This window comes from Ochotona princeps, chromosome 6 (genome assembly GCF_030435755.1).
Source record: "Ochotona princeps isolate mOchPri1 chromosome 6, mOchPri1.hap1, whole genome shotgun sequence".
Taxonomy (NCBI): domain Eukaryota; kingdom Metazoa; phylum Chordata; class Mammalia; order Lagomorpha; family Ochotonidae; genus Ochotona; species Ochotona princeps.
In genome coordinates this window covers 47,121,571-47,146,320 of record NC_080837.1, presented here as the reverse complement: position 1 = coordinate 47,146,320, position 24,750 = coordinate 47,121,571, and the positions used below count along the sequence as shown (strand labels likewise).

The window sequence follows — 24,750 nt, the reverse complement described above, 5'->3', positions numbered from 1 at the left end:
CCTTGCTGATTACTGTTTCTTTCTTGAAACATTGCTCTGTCTAGGTTGCTGTAATCTCTCTCTCTCTTTCCCACTCTCCCTCTCTGTTTTTCTCTCCCTGATTGCTTGCTGTTCTTTACCAATTTCTCTTCCTCCTTCTAACTGCTAGATACTATCATTTACCTTGATAAATTTCATACTTCAAATCATGCCCTATGCCCTGGACTCCCAAATGTAAATCTAGCTGCCTTCCTGACTTCTCCATCTGGATTTCTAACCATGATCTAAAACCCACCGTGTCCAAAATTATATTTTCCCTCAAAACAATCTGCTCATTCTTGCTTAATGTAGGATACAATCATCCCACTCAGCTGTTCAAGAAAAAAAGGCCCAGCCTCTTCCTTGACTTCTCTCCTTTTCTCATCTCCTAATCCAAATTAAAAGCAAGTTCTACTAGTTCTTCCTAAAAATATATCTCTCAGATTTAATCGCCCCTCTCCATTTCTACCATCACCACTGCAACCCAAGCTATCCCATGGCCTGAAAACTATGCTCTCTACACCTACTCTTTTCTTTTTTAATATTTATTTTTTTTTATTGCAAAGTCATATATACAGAGAGGAGGAGAGATAGAGAGGAAAATCTTCCGTCCGATGATTCACTTCCCAAGTGACCGCAACAGCCAGTACTGTGCCGATCCGAAGCCAGGGGCCAGGAACTTCCTCCAGGTCTCCCACGCACATGCAGGGTCCCAAAGCTTTGAGCCGTCCTTGACTGCTTTCCAGGCCACAAGCAGGGAGCTGGATGGGAAGCGGGGCTGCTGGGGTTAGAACCAGTGCCCATTTGGGATCCTGGTGTGTTCAAGGCAAGAACTTTAGCCGCTAGGCCACCACACCGGGCCCTCTACACCTACTCTTTTTTTTTTTTTATACAATCTCCAGGCAATCCCTGGGGTTCTTGCAGCTTTTTTTTTTTTTTTAAGATTTATTCATTTTATTACAGCCAGATATACACAGAAGAGGAGAGACAGAGAGGAAGATCTTCCATCCGATGATTCACTCCCCAAGTGAGCCGCAACGGGCCGGTGCGTGCCGATCCGAAGCCGGGAACCTGGAACCTCTTCCAGGTCTCCCACGCGGGTGCAGTGTCCCAAGGCTTTGGGCCGTCCTCAACTGCTTTCCCAGGCCACAAGCAGGGAGCTGGATGGGAAGTGGAGCTTCCGGGATTAGAACTGGCGCCCATATGGGATCCCGGGGCGTTCAAGGCGAGGACTTTTAGCCGCTAGGCCATGCTGCCGGGCCCTACACCTACTCTTAATGCTTGCATGGTACATTCTCCACACAGCAGCCAGATTATACACCAGATAATGCTATTTCTTATGTGAAACTCTTTAGTGGTGTTCCTCTGCCCTTTGAAGAAATCTGAACTCTTCACATAGCCTATTAGCACCCATATAAGCAAGCCTCTCTCTCTGATGTTATCCTGAAAACTCCCTCTTAACCATCCTTAACACGCAATCATTCACTTAACAAACATTTCTTACACGTCTGATCTGTGCCAGATACCTAATTAGACCTTGGATGGTATAAAGACGATCTCTGCCTTTGAAGACTCCTGGCTTGGTGAGAGAGACAGCCTTGTGAACAAGTAAAACAAGTCACTTTTCCAGAGTTTCATGTTGTGCAGGGCTAAAAGCAACATGGGATAGAAGTACAAAAGGCAGAGCAAAACTCTGCCTACAGAAATCAGGGAAGGGTGGGCCCCAGGAAGGCGTGTCCTGCTCGGATCCCGACTCCAGCCACCATGTGCACGTGGTGAACTGTCCCTGGGCCTGCCTGGAATCGGGGGCTGCTTCCTTTCGGGGTGAGTACACCGAGGGGGGAAGTCTCCAGGACTGGGTAGGTCTGGGGCCCACCCACCGCCCTCATTGGGCGGTGAATGGGATTGGGGAGGGGCGCGACCTTGGGCCTGGGGATTTAAACTTCCAGCAGCCGGGAGGCTGATGGTGGGCCCCAGGAAGGGGTGTCCTGCTCGGATCCCGACTCCAGCCACCATGTGCACATGGTGAGCTGTCCCTGGGCGGCCAGTGCACCATTTGGCACCAGGCTCTGCCTGCTGGCCGCCCGGCCGGGGAGCTGTGGAGTATTGGTTGTCTGAATCGCTGCTTAGGTAGCTCCAGGTTGATCCCACTGTACTTCTGGGATCTGAGTCAATCCTAAACATTCCCAATGGCAGTAACTCTTCCTTTGATGAACTTGTAATCACATAACAATGCTGAGCGGTGAATACCAGTTCATGCAAAAGCTAAGGCTCAGGGCTTGTCCAGCAGGATATCCTTTTACCTGACATGATGATGGATCAGGAGACTGGTCACATTAGGCAGGGACATAACATTAAGTAGCACTCGAGAACCATATCTGGTGGTAGATTCTGTGTGGGAAGTGTGGGCCACACCCTGTGGAAAGTCTAGCCCCACTGATAAGCGCAAGAGTTTGGGTGGTTTTGGATTAAGCTAGGTGTGACCAAGGAGCCTGCCATCAATCACAGGTAAAGGCAGCAGCACCCGAAAGTGCATCCTGAATAGGGTGTGGGGTGGGCCGGGCTGCAACATTCACCAGCTCACATAAGGCCAAATGGAAGGCCAGACTGCGCCAGGCGCTGGCCTAAAACCCATTGGCATATATGAGAACTGAGTCTGGGAGTGGATCAAGTGGAGGAACTTGGGAAACTCTCCTGGGGAGTCACAGCTCCTGCTGGTGAACATGTGGTCCAGACCTGGGGGTCGGACAAGCTGGGCAAAGTAGCTCCAACAGTTGGCTAATGTGTAAATTGGCAATGGAACGGGATGTACTGGGCAGGACTGAGCAAACCTTAGCCTACAAGTGAAACTAGAAGCCAGGATGGAGCACAGGTCATGCTGAGCTAAGCTCTTGCACCTAATGGTCTACGTGAGTCAAGTATGCTAAGCCACAGTGTCTAAGGCAGAGGCCAGGACAAGTGAGGGACTGAGCCAAGCTGAGTCAGAGCAGCCACTGGCATGTGCGTGATCTATGGCTGGGAACAGGCCTGGTTGGGGAGCTAAAGGGACACCCTAACTGGGTTGAGGTTCCCACCAAGGGGCGCATGTGCTGGAATGGGGGCTGCGTCCTAACTAGGAAACAGTTGTAGTCTCCCGTGGCACTAGTGTGGACTGGGATTGGATGCACCAGGCCAGCCCAGACTCCAACACCGTCTGGTGTTCTGGAGAACCAGGATGGATGTGGGACTGACTAGGCTAGGTCTCAACCCCCTACTGAGCCATGTGTGAGCTGTATGTGGGTATGGACGAGCTAGGCTGGGCTGAAACATCCAACAACAAGAACCAGAATGGGTTGAAAGCCAGCCAAGAAAAGCCACTATTCCTGCTAGGACAGGAGGTGAACTGAGTAGGGCTGGCTCATGGAACCCCTGGTATGCGCAAAATCTGGCATTGGGAGGGGTTCTGATGGAGGAGCCTGGGCAACTCCTCTGGCAGGACACAATCCCTGCAAGTAAGTGCAAGAAGCATGATAGGAAACAGCCCAGAACAGGCCATGGAAAGTTTCCCACTGGCATACATTTGGCATGGGTCGGGGGCAGACCAGGCTGAATCAGTACATGTCATCCATCCACTGGCAAATCCGGACACCAGAACAGAGTGTGGGTCGGGCCAGGTTTGGTCGCGACAAAACCCAGTGCACAATATGGAATGCCAGGGTGAGATTGCCTGTACTGGACGTGACCGCAGCACCCAACCAGCACTCATGAGAACCAGGAAGGGAGAGGGCAGAGCTGGCAGGGGGATTAAGGGGTTGGTCCCCTCGCCGGACAGCTACTCCCACTGGAGAGCATGGGCTGGGATGGGGACAGACCAGACTAAGCAGGGCTACAACACCTGTGCACCTCATGTGGACTAGACCAGGGAAAAGCCAGGCTGGGCTGATTATTCCTACTGGTGAAAGCATAAATCAGAGTGGGTGAGGGTTGTTTGGGCTTAGCCACAACATCAGATAGCAGAAGCTGGCACTGGGGGCTAATTCTGTCAAGTCAAACCACAGAACCATCCGAAGAGTGCATAAACCGGGATTGAGAGAGACCTGGGAGGGTAATAGTGGGTTCCCCCCTCTTGGGTTACTACTCCCACGGAAGGGCATGAAAACTACGATGGGGGCTGGGGTGGCTAGACAGAGAGGCACTCAACAACATCCATGAGGGCTGGATAGTTGAGCTGATTAGATGGAACTAAGCTTTAATACCCATTGACAAGTATGAGAGCCAATGGGATGTAGGACAGACTGGACTGGTCTGCTACACATACTGGCAAACCAGGGTAGGGGGCGGGCCTGTTGGGGATTATTGTGGGTCGCTCCGACTAGGCTGCAGCTCCCACTGCTTGATGTGAGGGTCAAGTACATGCTGGGCAGAACCAGGCTGGACTGCAACACCCATTGGTTCCAGTACAAGTCAGGACTGAAACCAGAACCAACCCAGCAATTGCAACCACCAGCCGATCGTGGAGATGGACTGTGCCAGGCCCTGTGCTTGCTAGAACATACAAGAATCTGGTCTGGGAATACCTCAAAGTTTCTGTGGGGATCTCCCCAATCGAAATGCTGGACTCAGAACCCTAGCCAAGAAAAGACAGAAGAAAGAACAAGTCAATCAACCACCTCAGCTGTATGTTGGCAGCTGGGCAAATGAAGACTGTAACAATCAGTGGATTCTTCAACTACCTCACTGAGCTGGGAGTGGCAAAAATGGCAGCGATTCATAACTGGTGAACTATTAAAACCACTTGAGCAAGGATCTCAGAGCATGCCCACATCCGAGACTTGGGGAGGGTGGGAAACTGGGTAGGGCTTCTCCCTCAATATCCCCCTTTACCTCAGATACAAGAAGAAAACAATATGGACATAATAGTCTTACCCACTTCCCTATAGCCCCTGAACCTTTTTACCATAACTAACTATGTAAAGATTGTCAACAATATAAATAAAAAATTTTAAAAAAAAGAAATCAGGGAAGGCTTTTACCAAAGAAGTAATCATTACTTGCATACATTTGGAAGACACTTAGCAGTGGTATGCGTGCAGTTGACATAACCTAGGAATAGAAGATAGTAGGTCCAAGTGGGAGCTCCCCAACTCCCTACAAAAACTATTTAGAAGCGAGTGAATCATAATTCAGAGTGAGCAGTTTAATCAACTATTGACACAGAACATAGAAGGAAAAATGCCCTTGCAGCTAATTACAGAGACTAGGGTCGAAGGATGGTTAAAACACAAAAGGATGCTGAGCATGACTTTCCATTTCACAACAATGTTTCAAGTGTCCATATTAAGAACTACCTACAGGTGGGTGTGTCGCAGGGCAGTGAAGGAGCTACTTTGAACACCTTCATCCCAAATAAGAGTGTTTGCTGTTGTTGTTGAATTTACTTATTTATTTGAAAGACTAATGACAAAGAGTGGGGGAATCGGTAAGAGAGTAAGGAAGAATAAAGAGATATCTTGTATCCACTGGTTCATTTTCCAAACAGTCACAAAAGCCAGTTTGCATCAGGCCAAAACCAGGAGGCAGAAACACCACACTGATCCGCCATGAGAATGGCAGAAGCTCAAGCACTTAGGCCACCATCTGCTGCCCTCAAGGAACATTAGCAGCAAGTTGAAACAGAGAGGCAGGACTCACACTGGCATTCTGATTCAGGATGCTGACATCTCAAGCAGTGGTTTAACTTGCAGCACCACAATACCAGGCCCCTCAGAGTACCTGGTTTGAATCCCCAGCTGCTCTAGTTCCCACCCAGTTTTCTGTCCATGTGCATTCTGGGAGGCAGCATATAATGGCTCAACTAGTTGGGTCCTGCAACCCATGTAGAAGACCCAGAAGGAGTTTCACTTCTTAGCTTCAGCCTGACACTAGGCCTGATACTGTGGGCATTTGAGAAGTGAACCAGTGGACAGAAGATTTCTTTGTCTCTCTGCCTTTCAAATAAGGTGAAAATAAACGAAAAAAAAATTCTTAAGGGCTTGGCAGTGTGGCCTAGTGGCTAAGGTCCTTGCCTTGATCCCATATGGCTGCTGGTTCTAATCCCGGCAGCTCTACTTCCTCTCTATCTCTCCTCCTCTCAGTATATCTGACTTTGTAATAAAAATAAAAAAAAAATTAAAAAATGAATAAATCTTGGGCTCGGCAGCGTGGCCTAGTGGCTAAGGTCCTCGCCTTGATCCCATATGGCCGCTGGTTCTAATCCCGGCAGCTCCACTTCCTCTCTATCTATCCTCCTCTCAGTGTATCTGACTTTGTAATAAAAATAAGATAAATCAAAAAAAAAAAAAATTCTTAATAACTAGTCAAAGAGAACAACACTCAAAGTCATCCAAACTTCTGTCTTAGTGAAGTTTATATGCCAATGTGAGAGTCAGAGAACATATATACAAATGCTACAGATAAGCGCTATGAAAAACAAAGCAGGCCAAAGACTAGACAATGATTGGGTCACTGTTTGAGACATGAGGCTCAGTAAGAGTTTGAGAAAGTTGCCAGCAGAAGCCTGAGTGACGCAATCGAGATATTATTTGGATCAGTTATTCAACTTCACAGATTGGGAAAACACATTTTCAGGCTTTGCTGACTTCATCAAACTGGCCCTTTACTAAAGTGATGATTAACTGACCCTTTCCATTTATTTTATCTTGATTATTTGACCATGTGTAATTGGTCCCATGATTAGGCAGGTTAGGATTCAGACTACATATAATTTCTCCAGTGATCATTAACCCTGGGTTTAGGTATTAACCACAGGTCTGATCTTTCTCTTGTTCATGTGAGGTTGTTTAGATTTCTCCGTGTGTCCCAGCAGATTTTATCTCCTCATGATATTAAAGATGGTATCTCAAATATGATGATTTGTTCAGGCAGTTAAAGACAGGATGCAGTCAAAACTTTAACTCCCCTTGATTTATCTCCAGAGTTGAGACTAAGGGGTTAAGACACCGGACCGAATATAAGTAAACTTGGCTTTCTCTAGGCAGAAAATGACTAGAAGCCATCTTCACATTTAGTTCTTGCAAGAATGAGAGGTAAGCGTACTGCAGCAGGCTTTGTGATGAGCGAGCTGGGCTACTGATTAGGACACCTGGGCTTGAGTCCTGGCTCCACTTCTGATCCAGCTTTCTACTCAGGAACACCCTGGGAAGCAGCAGATGATGTCTCAAGTGCTTGGATCCCTGCATCCCACATGGGAGACATGACAAAGTTCCTGGCTCCTGGCTTCAGCCTGGTCCAGTTCTGGCTGCCGCAAGCAATTGGAGAGTGAACCCATGGATCAGCTCCTCTCTCTGCCTTTCAAAAAATATAATATACTTTATGAAAAAAAAAAAAGGAAAAAGGAAAGTGAAAGAGTCTCAAGCAACATGTCAAGATAAAAGCCCCATTAGATGATAAAATAACATCAGAAGTACAGAGTGAAAAGAAAAACAAATAAACAAAAAAAAACAACAAAAGTGTCTACAACTTGGGAAATCAAGTGGTTATCCACCCTTCTTTCTCCCTTCTATATTCCTTCTGTTCCTGACCAAATCAATGTTATTCCAACACATGATGCATCAGGAAAAGACAAGCATTTTCTATAATTTAGGCACCCAGTTGTACACTCTAAATGAAGTCTTAAATACTACTACAAAGGTTACTGATAAATAATAATGAGAAACAAGAAAAACCTTAACAAAGTCAGGTCCACATGGAATAGGTTGTGAGTTAAACCACCAAATCCCTTTCTTGTGGTGGGGGGAGGGTCAAGCCTATATATTCAAAGAACTGTTTAAAGATTTATTTTGTTTTTATTTGGAAAGTTGAGTTATAGAGAGAGAAGGACAGATAGAGAAATCTTGTATCCACAGGTTCACTGCCCAGCCATACCAGCCAGAGCCAAGCCACTCTAAAACCAGGAATCAGAAGCTTCCTCCAAGTATCCCATGTGGGTACAGGGCCCCAAGGATTTGAGCCATTCTCACTGTTTCTCAGGCCACATGCAGAGAGCTGGATAGGAAGCCGAACAACAAGCCAAAATTCAAACCAGCACCCATATGGAATGCTAGTGCCACAGGTAGAGAATTAGCCTGCTACATCACTGTGTTGGCACCTAAAAAATTTTTAAAAGCTGTAACCTACATAAAGAGAAAGTTGACAGACTATCATAGAATATCCTTTATAGTCAGAAACTACTACTGGGGTTAGTGCCATATGTTAAGACTCTGCTCACGATGCCAGCATCCCAGATGCACGCCAGTTGGAGTCTTGGTTGCTCTGCTTCAAATCCAGCCTCTACTAATTTGCCTGGAAAAGTAGTAGAAGGTGGCCAGGTCCTTGGGCCTCTACATCCCTGTGTGAGACCTGGAGGAAGCTTCAGGTTTTTGGCTTTGGACTGACCCAGTTCAGACCGTTGTGAACATTTGGGGGGTGAACCAACAGATGGAACAGCTCTCTTTATCTGTTTCTCCTTCTCTCTCTGTAAAACCGTCTTTCCAATAAAAATTAACAAATAAATTATGTGCGACCATTACAGGGCAGCCTGCAGTGCTGACATCTTATGTAAGTACTCATTTGAGTTCTGGCTGCTCCACTTCCAAATCAGCTCCCTATTAATGCACCTGGAAAAGAAGTAGAAAATGGCCCAACTCCTTGTGCCCTTGTTACCCACGTGGGAGACCTGAATGGAGTCCCAGGCTTAGAGTTTCACTCTGACCCAGCTCCAGCCATTGGGGCCATGTGAAGAGTGACCTAGCAGATGGAAGATCTTTCTCCTTTCTCTCTGTCTCTCCCTCCCTCTCTAGGCTGTCTTTCAAACAGATAATCTTAACAAAAAAAAAAACAAGATTAGTTACTAAAACTGGGAATTACAAGGCAAAATATTAGCTACATGGTCATGTCTACAGTGTTATCACATATTCTGAGTCAGTGAAAATGAACAGGACAATGTGTGTATCATCAGGAAAGAAAGCAAAAAGAGCAGTTTGATTTCTTTGTGTACAAATGCAGTCTAAAGAAAACTTAGTCCAAAGGAATAAGATGTAACTGGAATAAACCTGGAAAGCCATGTTTTCTTCATTTTTTTCTTCTCATACCTGAGAGATATGATTAAAATACTGCAAAGCTGTCTCTACAGGGCTCCGGAAGAACATTTTCTCCTGAGGTTTTAGCTAAGGAAAATAAGACATACAGTGAGCAAATCTATAATGGAATGAAATTAATCCTTGATTGTAGAAGGAAATAAAATGATGGCGCTATCTTTTCACAACTTCTATCTGCAATTTTTTTTAGAAATTAATAATCTAGGGTGGTACTATGGCTCAACTAGCCAATCCTCTACCTGCAATCACCCACATCTCATTTGGGTGCTAGCTCATGTCCTGGTTGCTCCGCTTCCCATCCAGCTCCCTGCTTGTGGCCTGGGAAAGCAGTTGAGGACGGTCCAAAGCCTTGGGACCCTGCACCCATGTGGGAGACCCAGAAGAGGCTCCTGGCTTTGGATTGGCTCAACTCTGGCCATTGAGGTCATTTGGGGAGTAAACCAGTGCACAGAAGTTTTCTGTCTCTCCTTCTCTCTGTAAATGTGTCTTTCCAATAAAAATAAGTAATTAAAAAAAATCTGTACCTTGTGTGTACTTTCTTTTTTTTAAGACTTATTTATTTTGGGCCCTGCGGCGTGGCCTAGCGGCTAAAGTCCTCGCCTTGAATGTGCTGGGATCCCATATGGGCGCCGGTTCTAATCCCGGCAGCTCCACTTCCCATCCAGCTCCCTGCTTGTGGCCTGGGAAAGCAGTTGAGGATGGCCCAAGGCCTTGGGACCCTGCACCTGTGTGGGAGACCTGGAAGAAGTTCCTGGATCCTGGCTTCGGATCGGCATAGCATCGACCCTTGCGCTCACTTGGGGAGTGAATCATCGGATGGAAGATCTTCCTCTCTGTCTCTCCTCCTCTCTGTATATCTGACTTTCCAATAAAAATAAATAAATCTTTAAAAAAAAAAAAAGACTTATTTATTTTTATTGGAAAGTCAGATACACAGAGAGGAAGATCTCCAAAGTGGGACCGCTGGGATTTGAACCAGCCCCCATATGGGATCCCGGCATGTGCAAGGCAAGGACTTTAGCCACTAGGCTACCATGTCGTGGGCCATCATATGTACTCTCTACTGGTCACAAATAGGACATGATCAATTATATCAGGAAGAAAAAAACTTACATTATCCGACAGAGCCAGATGCTTGCAGGCAGTTCCACAAACAGCACATTTTTCTAGGAGAAAAAGAAAAAAAAGTTTGGTTCTCTCACAGGTATGACATTTTCCTGTAGTTCATGATAACAATGAAGTAGACTATCAGGGGAAGAGGCAAAGGGCTCTCACTGAGTTTAGATTGTCTTTATGCTATAAAGGGACTTTAGCTCTGTCCTCTACAACAGTATTTCCACACCAGGATGGGAAAGCAGGAGTAAGGCTTTCACACTGTGCTTATCGCCTTCTCTATTAAATTCCCATTTTGCTTCTGCGGGACAGAAGGGACTATAACCTCCTGCAGGAGAACCGAAGTGCATTCCCAAGAGTGTCAATGATCTTAAATTTAAGTTACAACTCTTTTTTATCTTGTCTTCCTGACAACAGGCCCAAGCTGGGGACCATAAGCAACTTCCAGACTTTCCTGGCATGTTCTCATAGCTAACAGTCCTGGAGCTTGCTTCAAAGCTCTCCTATTCCCATTCTCCAATTAATTCAAATTGAAAGAAGCCAAACACTGAAGTTCCTCATTTTCCTTGCAAAATGAAATTGTAGTGGTGGTGCTGGTTATTGACTAAGATAAATGCCATGTCAGGAGAAAACATCAAATGGCAATGCTTCACAGACACAAACCACTCCAACAGGAACTGCTGTCACCATAGTAAATGGTTTTGTGACATTAACAGACAACGTAAATGGTCATGAGACCCATACAAAAGAAAGAGCTGCTCCAGAAACTATCTAACCTGAGGGTACCTTCCTTGGAGACTAAAGATTTTGCCACTCTGCCTTCCATATTATTCCCAAAAGAACTAGCAAATACAGACCATTCCTTTATTTAAGGAAAACAAAACAAAGACACTATCATATAAAATTCAGGTTCAGGCTCACTAGCCTGGCACATACAGACTTGTACCATCTGGCACTACCTGCCTCTCCAGCCTCAATACTAACCATTTCTTATCTTATTCTTCACAACGATTCCCATTATGTATAGCTTGAAAAACAAGCCTGCACTGTGGTTTTGATGATGTAACATATATTTTGGTACACACTGTTCTCTTCAACTGGCACAATCTCACCTGCTCATCCCCTTAATAATCTTCAGCTGATTATTTAAAACCCTTTTCAAACAACACTTCTTTCTTGAAGTCTTTCCTGATTAATGCAATCTATGTTCCTCTTCTGGATATTTACACATCCATTAAATATATTTACATAAGAAAAAAAAATCAAACTTGAACTCAAGATTTATTAGCTGTAAATAGTTGGTCAAATCCAGAATGGCATCCACCAGCATGTACATGGGCTGAGTAGTGGGACCAGTTGTGTTGAACTAGGCTTCAACGCCCATTGACATGTAGAAGAGCTGAATGGGATGTGGGACAGACTGAACAAGTCTGCTGTACATACTGGCAAGCACGGGAACCAGGACAGGGGGTGGGCCTGGTGGGGGTTATTGTGGGTGGCTCCAACTAGGCTGCAGCTCCCACTGGTTTATGGGAGGGCCGAGTCTGTGCTGGGCAGAATCAGGCTGGACTGCAACACCCACTGGTTCCAATGGAAGACAGGGCTGGAAACAGAACCAACCCACAAGCTGATTGGGGGACAGACTGTGCTGAGCCCTGTACTAGCAAGTACACACAAGAATCTGGTCTGGAATCACCTCAGACAAAGTTTGTTCGGGGATCTCCCCAATCGAACTGCCGGACTCAGGGCCCCAACCATGAAGAGAAGTGCAGGTTCCACGGTCTGCCATAGAGTGCAAGTGTCAAAGCTGAGCCACCTCAGAGGCTCAGACAGGGCAGTGGACAGCAAATCCAGGTGCACATGGAGGATATAGCAGTCCATCAGAACCTACAGAGGACATCTGGTACCACAACAGAGGACAAAAGGACAGAACAAATCAATCAATGACCCCAACCATATGTTGGCAGGGAAACTCTGGGCAAACGGAAACTCTAAGGTGGACTATGTCAACCAGTGGATTCTGCAGCAGTTTCCTCATGCTTGGAATGGCGAGATTGGCATCAATTAATAACTGCTCAGAACCCTCAGAACATGCCCCACATCAGGGAGTTGGGATGGGTGGGAGGGTGGGGGGGGGGCTTCTCCCTCTACCTCCCCCTTGACCCCAGATACAGAAAAAAAAAAGCAATAATGTGGAAACAATGGTCTTACCCACTTTCCTGTAGCCCTTGACCCTTTGTGCCCTATCAACTATGTAAAGATTGTCAAAAATAAAGAAAAAAAAAGAATTTTCATTGAAAAAAAAGTTGGTCAAATCCAATATCTTCATTTTTTTTAATTTATTTTTTATTGCAAAGTCAGATATATAGAAAGGAAGAGAGACAGAGAGGAAGATCTTCCGTACGATGGTTCACTCCACAAGTGACCGCAACAGCCAGTACTGCGCCAATCCAAAGCCAGGAGCCAGGAACTTCCTCCAGGTCTCCCACGTGGGTGCAGGGTTCCAAGGCCTTGGGCCATCCTCGACTGCCCTCCCAGGGAGCTGGATGGGAAGTGGGAAGCTGGATGCGAAGTGGGGCAGGGAGCTGGATGGGAAGTGGGGCCGCCAGGATCAGAAACTGGTGCCCATATGGGATCCCAGCACCTGCAAGGTGAGGACTTTAACCACTAGACCACAGTGCCAGGTCCAATCTCTTCATTTTTAAATGGTCCTACTAACAGTTACCAACTGGGATTGTAGTGAAAGGCATGTAAGATTAGTACAAGTGAAGATGCCTTTTTAACTGCAAAGGCATTATCATCTCTAATCAAATTGACTTTAGAGGTTATATCACTTAAGAAATGGCTCTTGATATTTTATTGGAAAGCCAGATTAGATCTACAGAGAAGAAAGACAGAAAGATCTTCTATCTGCTAGTTCACTCCACAAGTAGCCACAATGGCCATTACTGAGCAGACCGAAAGCCAGGAGCCAGGAGCGTCTTCCTGGTTTCCCATGTGGATGCAGAGTCCAAGGCTTCGAGCCATCCTCTACTGCTTTTCCAGGCCACAGGCAGGTTGCCGGATGGAAAGTGAAGCAGCTGAGACACAAACTGGCATTCATATGAGATTCCCAGAGCTTGCAAGCTGAGGATTCAGCCATTGAGCATCAAACCAGGCCCTCCCTGATCAGTCTTAATTCCTTGTGCTTTTCCTGGCTACAGACTACAAAACTGACAAATACCTTTTGGTATTCAAGTAACAGTTTTATTCAATATTTGCTAAATAATTTCACACCATTGTTTAGTCATGGACTCCTTCAATTTCCAAAATCAAGTTCCCGAAGTATACCAACCACCACTGGCCTATCAGGTTATTTTTATCCTAAGTCATACGGAGAAGTGGGTAATCATTACATCTAAGCTCAAAACATTTTTGCATGAATATTAGAACAATTAAGCCACTCACCCAGAGTCATACACTTTTTACAGAAAATATGACCACAGCTGGTGACAAAGAAATGTGCCCCATCTTTCCGGAAACACTGGTTGCAATGAAACCAATCCATTCTAGAGCAGAGAAAAAGAAAGAGTAAGAATAACCTGGGGCATGATTGAAGCATGGTTGTTCCTAAATTTATTTAACAATGTTTGCCTAGGTTCTGATAATGTATTAGGATGTATCATTGTAAGGAGATCTACATACCTATAGTTTAAAAAAAAACTGTAGACTATGTTGACATTTTATATAAAACATAGAAATATTTGGGCCCAGTACAAAGGTTCAATTGGCTAATCCTGCATCTCCAAGCACCAGGATTCTATACGGTGCTGGTTAGTGTCCAGGTTGCTCCACTTCCCATCCAGCTCCCTGCTTGTGGCCTGGGAAAGCAGTCAAGGACTGTCCAAGACGTTGGGACCCTGCACCAGTATGGGAGAGACCTGGAAGAGGCTCTGGGCTCCTGGTTTCAGAATGGCTTAGCTGTGGCCGTTGCGGCCACTTGAGGAGCGAACCATCGGATGGAAGATTTTCCTCTCTGTCTCATCTCCTCTCTGTATATCTAGCCTTGCAATAAGACTAAATAAATCTTCAAAAATAAATAAATAATAAAAGTAGAGTAGCTGGGCCTTGAGCAGGTGCCCATATAGGATGCTAGCATTGCCAAGTGGCAGCTTAACTTGCTATGTATGCCACGTTGTCAACCCATTTCTTTCTTTTAATGATTTATTTTATTTTATTTTATTTTATTTTATTTTATTTTATTTTATTTTATTTTATTTTTATTGGAAAGGCAGATATACAGAGAGAAAGAGGTACAGAGAGAAAGATCTTCCATCTGCTGGTTTATTGCCCAAGTGAGAGCAACAGCTGCACCCATGCGGGTTCAGGGTCCCAGGGCTTTGAGCCATCCTCTACTGCCTTCCCAGGCCACAAGCAGAGAGTTGGAAGAGAAATGGAGCAGCCAGGATACAAACCAGCACCCAAATGAGATCCTGGCGCAAGTAAGGCAAGGTTTTAGCCATTAGGCTACCACAATGGGCCCAACCCTTTCTTTCTAAAAATTACCTTTAAGATGACAAGAGCAGAGCCTAAAGGAGGCAGTGGACCAGACATAGAAAACCATTTATTAGCCACTTAGGACACACTATATCTAAGGGAAACAGATTGGTGGTAGCAGTCAAATACACTTTCCCTACTGCTCTATAAACTCAGAATCATAGCTGTGGAACGGACGCAGAACATCAATATTTTGTCCAGTGCTACCATTTTCCAAAATATGTACTTAACGTTCACTAAAATTAAATTACCTGTCTGAAGTTCCAGTTTTACTTAGTAATAATTCTGGGATCAAAAGCCAAGTCTCTTAATTTCTCTGTCAAGTTCTTGTTCCCACATGAAATAGCTTTTATGTTACAAATTTTACAAGGTATATATAACCTATATATTTGATCAAATTTCATTTAATTTGTTTAAAGGCAAAACTAAGTGAATGGGCCCGGCGGTGTGGCCTAGCGGCTAAAGTCCTCGCCTTGAAAGCCCCGGGATCCCATATGGGCGCCGGTTCTAATCCCGGCAGCTCCACTTCCCATCCAGCTCCCTGCTTGTGGCCTGGGAAAGCAGTTGAGGACGGCCCAATGCCTTGGGACCCTGCACCTGCGTGGGAGACCTGGAAGAGGTTCCTGGTTCCCGGCTTCGGATCGGCGCGGCACCAACCGTTGCGGCTCACTTGGGGAATGAATCATCGGACGGAAGATCTTCCTCTCTGTCTCTCCTCCTCTCTGTATATCTGACTTTGTAATAAAAATAAATAAATCTTTAAAAAAAAAATACATAGCTATAGTTCATGTTTAACGAAATCATGTTTAACTCAACACTATTTTTAATAATATAATATTCAGCCTATGGAATTGTCTCACAAAATTAAAAACAAAATAAAATAAAATAAATACACGCATATTTAAGAACAAAGGGCAGGCTTTTACTCTGAATACATTTGTAAACTTTAAAACCAATTGTCAATAATTTCAACTAACGTGATAAATTATTGCCTTGTATAAATAGGAAGACGAAAAATACCTTAAAATGTTAATCTACTTCATAGTAAGTCAGAAACCTGGAAGAGAAATCTACAAAATAAAATTAGGATTCAAGATATTTTATACTTATTAAAACTAGGGCTTACAAACATGGTGAAAGAGAAGTGACAAGCATTAGCATTGAATTTGTTCATGGTTCACCAATCTTGGAATAGGATAATAGTTCTGGGATGATTATATTGGATGCCTACAGTGTGGAACTCATTTGCGCAGTGAACCAGAATTCTTTTGGGCTGTTCCGCCACCACTTCATGTATAGTCACTAAAATTGTTCCCATCAAGACTAAAACCTGGCTTGTTTTTCCTGCACCTTGGCCTAACAAAGCAATTAAATGTGAAAGACCTGTGATTTGAAGCTATCAAAAAATTTTGTTTTAAAGATGTATTTTCAGGGCGTGGCATGGTGGCCTAGAATCTAAAGTCCTCGCCTTAAACCCACGGGGATCCCATGTGGGCATCGGTTCGAATCCCAGCAGCTCCACTTTCCATCCAGCTCCCTGCTTGTGGCCTGGGAAGGCAGTTGAGGACGGCCCAATGCATTGGGACCCTGCACCCGCATGGGAGACCCAAAAGAACTCCTGGTTTCTGGCTTTGGATCGGCACAGCATCGGCCATTGCAGTCGCTTGGGGTGTGAATCATCAGACAGAAGATCTTCCTTTCTGTCTCTCCTCCTCTCTGTATATCTGACTTTTCAATAAAAATAACAAATATTTTTTAAAAATTTAAAAATAATGGGCCCGGCGGCGTTGCCTACCAGCTAAAGTCCTCGCCTTGAAAGCCCCGGGATCCCATATGGGCGCTGGTTCTAATCCCGGAAGCTCCACTTCCCATCCAGCTCCCTGCTTGTGGCCTGGGAAAGCAGTCGAGGACAGCCCAATGCATTGGGACACTGCACCCGCGTGGGAGACCCAGAAGAGGTTCCTGGTTCCCGGCTTCGGATCAGCGTGCACTGGCCGTTGCGGTCACTTGGGGAGTGAATCATCGGACGGAAAATCTTCCTCTCTGTCTCTCCTCTCTGTATATCTAACTTTGTAATAAAAATAAATAAATCTTTAAAAAAAATCTAAAAATAATAATAATTTTTTAAAGAATTATTTTCAGGGCCAGGCACAATAGCCTAGCAGCTGAAGTCCTCTCCTTACATGCACCAGGATCCCATATGGGCGCTGGTTCATGTCCTGGCTGCTCCACTTCCCTTCCAGTTTCCTGCTTGTGGCCTGGGAGAGTAGTTGACAATGGTCCAAAGCCTTGGGATCCTGTGCCCACATGGGAGACCTGGAAGAAGCTCCTGGCTTCAGACTGGCTCAGTCCTGGCCATTGTGACCACTTGGGGAGTGAACCAGTGAGTATAAGATCTTTCTCTCCTTCTCTGTAAAATGTGACTTTCCTATACAAATAAAAAGAAAAAAAGTTGGGCTCGGCACGATGGTATAGAGGTTAAAGTCCTCGCCTTGAACGTGCCAGGATCCCATATGGGCACCAGTTCTAATCCCTGAAGCTCCACTTCCCATCCAGCTCCCTGCTTGTGGCCTGGGAAAGCAGTCGAGGAAGGGCCAAAGCACTGGGACCCTACACCCACGTGGGAGACCAGAAAGAGGCTCCTGACTTCAGATTGCCTCAGCTCCAGCCATTGCAGGCACTTGGGGAGTGAACCATCATAAGGAAGATCTCTCTCTCTGACTCTCCTCCTCTCTGTATATCTCCCTTTCCAATAAAAATAAATCTTAAAAAAAAAGTTGTCCTGCTTATACCAACAGCCTCAGTTAATCTGTACATACTCTTATCCCTAAATATCCACCTACAATTCGTGTTTCAATGCATTCAGCCAATGCAACATATTAAGCTATAACTCTCCCCAGAGTAAAATTTACCCTTCAAATATAAAGTGTCTATTTATTTCACAGTTGCTACAGACCCACTGATCTTGTAGTTTTTAATATGGCTGAATACTAAAATTACCTATACATCTAACTTGTATTTTACACGAAGGTTGCCTTATGTCAAAGAGAATATATAATATTTGTCCTTTTGGGATTGGTTTATTTCACTGAGCATGTAAATATATAGATAAACATTTATATACATATATTCTCATAGATAAACTGTGTAATGGAGACTAGTATACCAGAAAATGAAGATGCATTGCAACATGCATCTCTCCTGCCCAATAAAAGGACTCCCAATGATACTGTGAAATATATCTTGATAATAGGATACTAGACATTCCACTATTGTCTATACCTACAATGCCATGATACACTTAAATAGAATGTTGCACTTGCCACTATCGCTGAAGTACTATACTACTGTAGTAATATGGAGAAAAAACGTGAAGAGGATTGAGGATGTGGAAGGGGGAACCCATGTGCCTGTGGAAACCTACCATGAAAAAAAAAAATTACCTAGAAACCATTAAAAAATTTTCAATTAAAAAAATACATAGGGCCTAGCGCGATAGCATAGTGGTTAAAGTCCTCACCTTGCACACACCAGTATCCCATATGAGTGCAGGTTCTAATCCCTGCGGCCCTGCTTCCCATCCAGCTCCGTGCTTGTGGCCTGGGAGAGCAGTCAAGGATGACCCAAAGCCTTGGGACCCTGCACCCACGTCGGAGACCTGGAAGAGCTCCTGGCTCCTGGCTTCAGATTGGCTCAGCTCCAGCCATTGTGCTCAATTGGGGAGTGAACTATTGGACAGAAGATCTTCCTCTCTGTCTCTCCTCCTCTCTGTATATCCGCCTTTCCAATGAAAATAAATAAATCTTTAAAATATATAAATAGGGCCCAGCGGCGTGGCCTACCGGCTAAAGTCCTCGCCTTGAAAGCCCCGGGATCCCATATGGGCGCCGGTTCTAATCCCGGAAGCTCCACTTCCCATCCAGCTCCCTGCTTGTGGCCTGGGAAAGCAGTCGAGGACAGTCCAATGCATTGGGACACTGCACCCGCGTGGGAGACCCAGAAGAGGTTCCTGGTTCCCTGCTTCGGATCAGCGCGCACCAGCCCATTGCGGCTCAGTTGGAGAGTGAATCATCGGACAGAAGATCTTCCTCTGTGTCTCTCCTCTCTGTATATCTGACTTTGTAATAAAATAAATAAATCTTTAAAAAATAATAATAAGGGTCCGGCGGCATGGCCTAGCGGCTAAAGTCCTCGCCTTGAAAGCCCCGGGATCCCATATGGGTGCCGGTTCTAATCCCGGCAGCTCCACTTCCCATCCAGCTCCCTGCTTGTGGCCTGGGAAAGCAGTCGAGGACGGCCCAGTGCATTGGGACACTGCACCCGCGTGGGAGACCCGGAAGAGGTTCCAGGTTCTCAGCTTCGGATCGGCGCGCACCAGCTGTTGCGGCTCAGTTGGGGAGTGAATCATCGGATGGAAGATCTTCCTCTCTGTCTCTCCTCCTCTCTGTCTATCTGGCTGTAATAAAATGAATAAATCTTTAAAATAATAATAATAATAATAATAAAATAGATAAATATATAATATTCATTTCTTTGGTTCCTTTAAAATTAAATTGGAATAATAAAACAGGCCTTTTTCCTTCCTCCAAAGTCTTTTCCCTTAAAACAATTTTTTTTAAAAGATTTATTCATTTTTGGGCTCGGCGGTGTGGCCTAGTTGCTAAGGTCCTTGCCTTGATCCCATATGGCCGCTGGTTCTAATCCCAGCAGCTCCACTTCCTCTCTATCTCTCTGACTTTGTAATGAAAATAAAATAAGTCTTAAAAAAAAAAAAAAGATTTATTCATTTTATTACAGCCAGATATACACAGAGAAGGAAAGACAGAGAGGAAGATCTTCCATCCGATGGTTCACTCCCCAAGCAGCCACAACGGCTGGAGCTGAGCCAATCTGAAGCCAGGAGCCAGGAGCTCTTCTGGGTTTCCCACGCAGGTGCAGTGTCCCAATGCATTGGGCCGTCCTCAACTGCTTTCTCAGGCCACAAGCAGGGAGCTGGATGGGAAGTGGAGCTGCCGGGATTAGAACCGGCGCCCATATGGGATCCAGGGGTGTTCAAGGCGAGGACTTTAGCCGCTAGGCCACGCCGCCGGGCCCATCCCTTAAAACAATTTTTAAGTGGTTAATGAAGAGATTTGCTAAATAAAATGGGGACTAATTTACACTACACTCTAATAGTGACCTAAGTTAAGCAAGATCTACGATGAAAACTTACTACACAAATTCCAACGCAAAGGCACGCCAGCGCCCTGAGCTTCAGCTTTCGGTTTGTTCCTTAAAGGGCCACTGAGTCGCTGCCCTGTCTAAGTCCTGGTTTGTTGAGAGCAACATTGATAATCTAATCCAATGATTGGACAGGTGAACTCCATGTAAGAAAACCAGTTAGAGAGTAAGCTGACCCCCACCCCCGACCCCAGGATAAAACGTCCCTGGTTTTTAGGGGTGGTGAGAGAACAGCTACGTCTAATTCGCAAACATTCTGATTCTAGCTACTTCTCCCACCCGCTGGGTCGCGGAGATCTGAGAATACCTCAGATCTACGGAAATCACTCACCTTTACTCAGGAACTCCTGGAAATGGCGGGAAAGTAAAGGAACCTGGAACCAGGAAGAGACGAGACTGGGTGTGGCCAGCGGCGACGCGCGTGGGCGGGGCCTAGACGTGCGCTTGCGCACGCAAGTGTGGGCCTGGTTCACTGTGTTGGTGCCGGGAAGAACTAGGAACGCTATTCAAGGCCTTGGGAAAATTAGCACTATTTAGAGCTGGCTACAGCTCACTGAACCTGAAAGTAACTTTGGAGGATGGTATGTTTTCCTTGCCTGCACACAAGAACCATGTCGGAGAGATCTACGGTTGTCATTGAGCTCCACACCACCTACTCTTGCCTTCCTTCACGGAGAAGTGAAGACCTTGAGGGGTAATTCAGGGAACTTAACCAACCCAATTTATGTTGCCTTTACTGACACCTGGCAACTGATTGTTGACGCTCTAAACAATCAGGCTGCAATGAATCTCACCAATACAATTTCTTCATTAAAAAAAAAAAAGCTCATTATTTGAAAGTGTTAAAGAAAGAGAGATCTTCCATGAAACAAAACAAAATGAAACAAAAGTAGCTTCCATCTACTAGTTCACTATCAAAATGGGCACAACAGGACCCAGCACGATAGCCTAGCAGCTAAAGTCCTCACCTTGAACGCTCCGGATCCCATATGGGCGCCCATGTGGGCACCAGTTCTAATCCCAGCAACCCACTTCCCATCCAGCTCCCTGCTTGTGGCCTGGGAGGGCAGTCGAGGACGGCCCAAAGCCTGAGACCTTGCACCAGCGTAGGAGACCCGGAAGAGGCTCCTGGCTTCAGATTGGCTCAGCTCCGTCCATTTCAGCCACTTGGGGAGTGAATCAGCAGACAGAACATCTTCCTCTCTGTTTCTTCTCTCTGTATATCTGATTTTCCAATAAAAATAAAATAAATAAATAAAAGAATAAATTCTGTAAAGTCAGTTAAAATTTAGAATCCAGTTATATCAAATTATGGTTTTGCCATTGTGTGTCCCTGACACATCAAGTAACCTTTCCAGATGCCATTTATTCATTTGTAAAAGGACCAATGACTGCTTAGAAGGGTGGTTTAGGAGGTTAAATGAGATTAAAAACCTTAAGTGTTAGATTAAGACTAGTGTCTTGCTCCCCTAAGTGTCTGGCACATGATGGTTGCTATGTAAACATTAGTGTCTCCCACCAGAACCTCCTCTGCTGTAGAGAGCAGAGAAGGCCGTGGTGCTGCCAGGGAGGGGTCCAGACTGCAAGGCACAGGCGTCCAGGCAGGGCTGGAATGAGGCACCCAATGCATGAGCCTCTTGTGTAGGATAGAGAATTAGTAGCAAATTGGATGGCTGACTGGAAATGAAATTGCAGCGCAGGAAGACAGGCACAAGACAATGGGCTCTCAAATGATAGGACTGAACGAGATTGGAGGCTTAGGGTGGCTTAAGGTGACGTGGTGAAGATGTGTTCAAAGCAAAGCTTTTTAAATTTATTTATTTATCTTTTTTTTTTAAAATAATGATTATATGGTTGGGAAGAATCAAGGCTTAGGGAAAATTGGGTGAATTTATTGCTTCCAAATTAAGTGAGGCACTTGTAATTCCAGTTTCTCTGATGGTCTACTGCACTCATTTAAAATCTTTCATGTTTCCTAAACGAATGCAGCCATGAGCTCATTGCTACCTCAAAAGAACTGCTATGGCTGCACCTCACCGAATTTTATGTGCAATATTTCATGGTCAATTTTTAAGTTCTAGTCATTTTGTAATTTCCATAGCTGTTATTATTTTCCAATTGCAAATATTCTCTTTTCCAAAATATGTTTTTGTTGGAAAGGCAGAGTGATAAGAGAAAGGGGAAAAAAAAAAAGAGAGAGAGAAAGGGGGAGAGTCAGAGAGAGCCTCCACCTGTTGGCTCACTCCTCAAACGCTGGCAGCAGCTAGGTTTAGGTCAAGTCAGAGGCAAGATCCAGAACTGCATCCAGGTCCTCCACATGGGCACCAGGAACCCAAGTACTTTGGCCTGCTGCTTCCCAAGATGAATTAGCAGGAATGCTGGATAGGATGCAGAGACAATGAGAAGCAGAGAAGCTGGGACTTGAACTGGCTCTCCAATATGGGAATGCTGCTACACCAAATAACAGCTTAAACCACTGTGCCACAATATCAACATAATTACTACTATTATTTAACCAAGTTATTTAGTTCATTTGAAAGTCTTTCCAAATGTGTTTTTGAAATGTTTCCTTACTCTCAGCTTTGCTTTAAAGCAGAATTAAAGAGATTCCAGCTGCTGATTCACTCCTACACTGCTTGCCTACAACAACCAGGACTGGTTAAGGCAGAAACCAGAAGCCCAAAACTCCACTAGGGTCTCCCATGTGAATGACAGAAACCCAAACTATTCAAGTAACCACCTGCGCCTTCCAGGCGCATTAGTAGGAAGCTGGATAAAAAAGAGAAGAAGGACTGGATTCCAGGCATTCATCTGTAGGACCCAAATAACCCAAGCGACAGTTTAACACACTGTGTCAAAAAACTGCTTCCCTCTTTAAAGATTTTAAAAGCAAAATAGTAGAGCTGGGGCCTGGCATCGTGGTGTAGTAGGTTAAGCAACTGCCTGTGGCGCTGGCATTCCATAATGGGGCTGGTTTGTAGCCCCAACTGTTCCACTTCCGATGCAGCTTTCTACTTATGGCCTAGGAAAGCAGTGGAGGATGACCCAAAGCCTTGGGACCCTGCACCCCTGTGAGAGACCCAGAGGAAGCTCTTGGCTCCTGGCTTCAGATCAGCTTAGCTTTAGCCATTGCAGCCATTTGAGGAGTGAACCAACAGATGGAAGATATTTTTCTCTTTTTGTCTTTACCATTCTCTGTTTCTACACCTTGTATTTATTTGAAAAGCAGAGTTGCAGAGAGAGAAGGATTTGAGAGAGATCCACCATCCACTGGTTTACTTCTCAAATGGCAGCAACAATGGGGCTAGGACAGGAGCCAGGAGCTTCATCTAGGTCTCCTATATGGGGGACAGGGATCCAAGCATTCGGGCCATACCTTCCCATGCACATTAACAGGGAAGTGAATCAAAAGTGAAGCAGTCAGAACTCCAATTGGCACCTATATAGGATGCCAGCATTGAGTAGAGAACATAACTGATTGATTATATCACCATGTCAGCCCCTAAATCAAACGTTTTTACAAAAGGAAAAAGAAAACATGCCTTTCCTTTCTATCTGTTTCAATATGTTAATAAGTATTGAATAAATAAGCATTCCTGGGGCACCTTCTATATGCCACACACTCTTCTAGACATTATAGAAACAATGGTGAGAAAACATGCACATTTTTGTTACTACAGACTACTGGGTGAGAGGGCCTCATCTTCCCTTAACAAAAGAATTTCAGAAGTGAGACAGAGATGGACAGTAAGCATGACAGTGATGTCTAATGAAGAGAGTATACCAGCTGGCAAGGGCAGGGCGTGGGGGGTGGGGTGGGGGCTTGTAGGGCCCAGCCTGCACCAACACTGGAATTTTATGGCTAAAGAGGCCCACCGCTCCTTCCTCCTCCTCCTCCTCCCTCTTCTGGGCTATGGCAGGAGTGAGGGTTCCCCAGGTGTGGAATTTGTAGAATGCCTCCTGGGGCTTTATCAGCAAAGTATTCCTGGACTTCATATCCCCCCTGGGGCAGAGCTGGGAAGATTCTTCTCAGGTGTCCTCAAGGAAGCACAGAGACCCACTCCCAAGGTTATCAAATTCAGGCAGGACTATTGATCCTCAGTACTGAATGACTCCAAGGTATGCTGCCTATCTTGCTTTATTCAATGGCAGGGATCCCTCCCTTCCTCCCAATGCCTTTTTTTTTTCAGGTCCCTCTCACACATCTATAGGCTAATGTCTTCCTTCGTAACTGTCATTTTACTTATTACTATGTAATAATTTCAACAAATACAAAAATATAGTATTCTACTATTACTGATCATCCAACTTGAACAACGAAAAATACATTAGGGGCGGGCACAATACCCCAATAGCCTAATCCTCTGCTTTCAAACGCTGGGATCCCGCATGGATGCCAATTTGTGTCCTGGATACTCCACTTTCTACTGATGACCATGGAAAGCAATGGAGGATTGTCCAAAGCTTTGGGACCCTGAACTTGTGTGGGAGACTCAGGAGGTTCCTGCCTTCTGGTTGGCTCAGATCTAGCCATTGCAGCCACTTGGGGAGTGAATCAGTGGATGAAAGATCTTTCTCTCTGCCCCTCCTTCTCTCTATAAATCTGCCTTTCCAATAAAAATAAATAAATCTTAAACACACACACCATCTTCTCCCAATGGTAACCTATCCCTCCTACCTGTCTTCTCTTGTATTACTTTGAAGCAAACTCAAGCTGCCAGATTATTTCATTGGCAAACATTAGCCTATG

The 24,750-nt window shown here is 45.1% G+C and overlaps 1 protein-coding gene across 1 annotated transcript in view; it reads right to left on the bottom strand.

Annotated features, from left to right (window-relative positions):
• Positions 1-20,418, bottom strand: part of RNF212B (ring finger protein 212B) — a 43,639-nt gene extending 23,221 nt beyond the window's left edge. The window contains exons 1-4 of the mRNA XM_058665362.1: positions 20,332-20,418; positions 13,692-13,792; positions 10,245-10,297; positions 9,126-9,200 (exon numbers count right to left, since the gene is read on the bottom strand). Coding sequence (XP_058521345.1) covers positions 9,126-9,200; positions 10,245-10,297; positions 13,692-13,791 — 228 coding nt within the window. The 5' untranslated portion in view covers position 13,792; positions 20,332-20,418. The remainder of the gene's footprint in view (positions 1-9,125; positions 9,201-10,244; positions 10,298-13,691; positions 13,793-20,331) is intronic.
• Between the last annotated feature and the right edge of the window lie 4,332 nt (positions 20,419-24,750).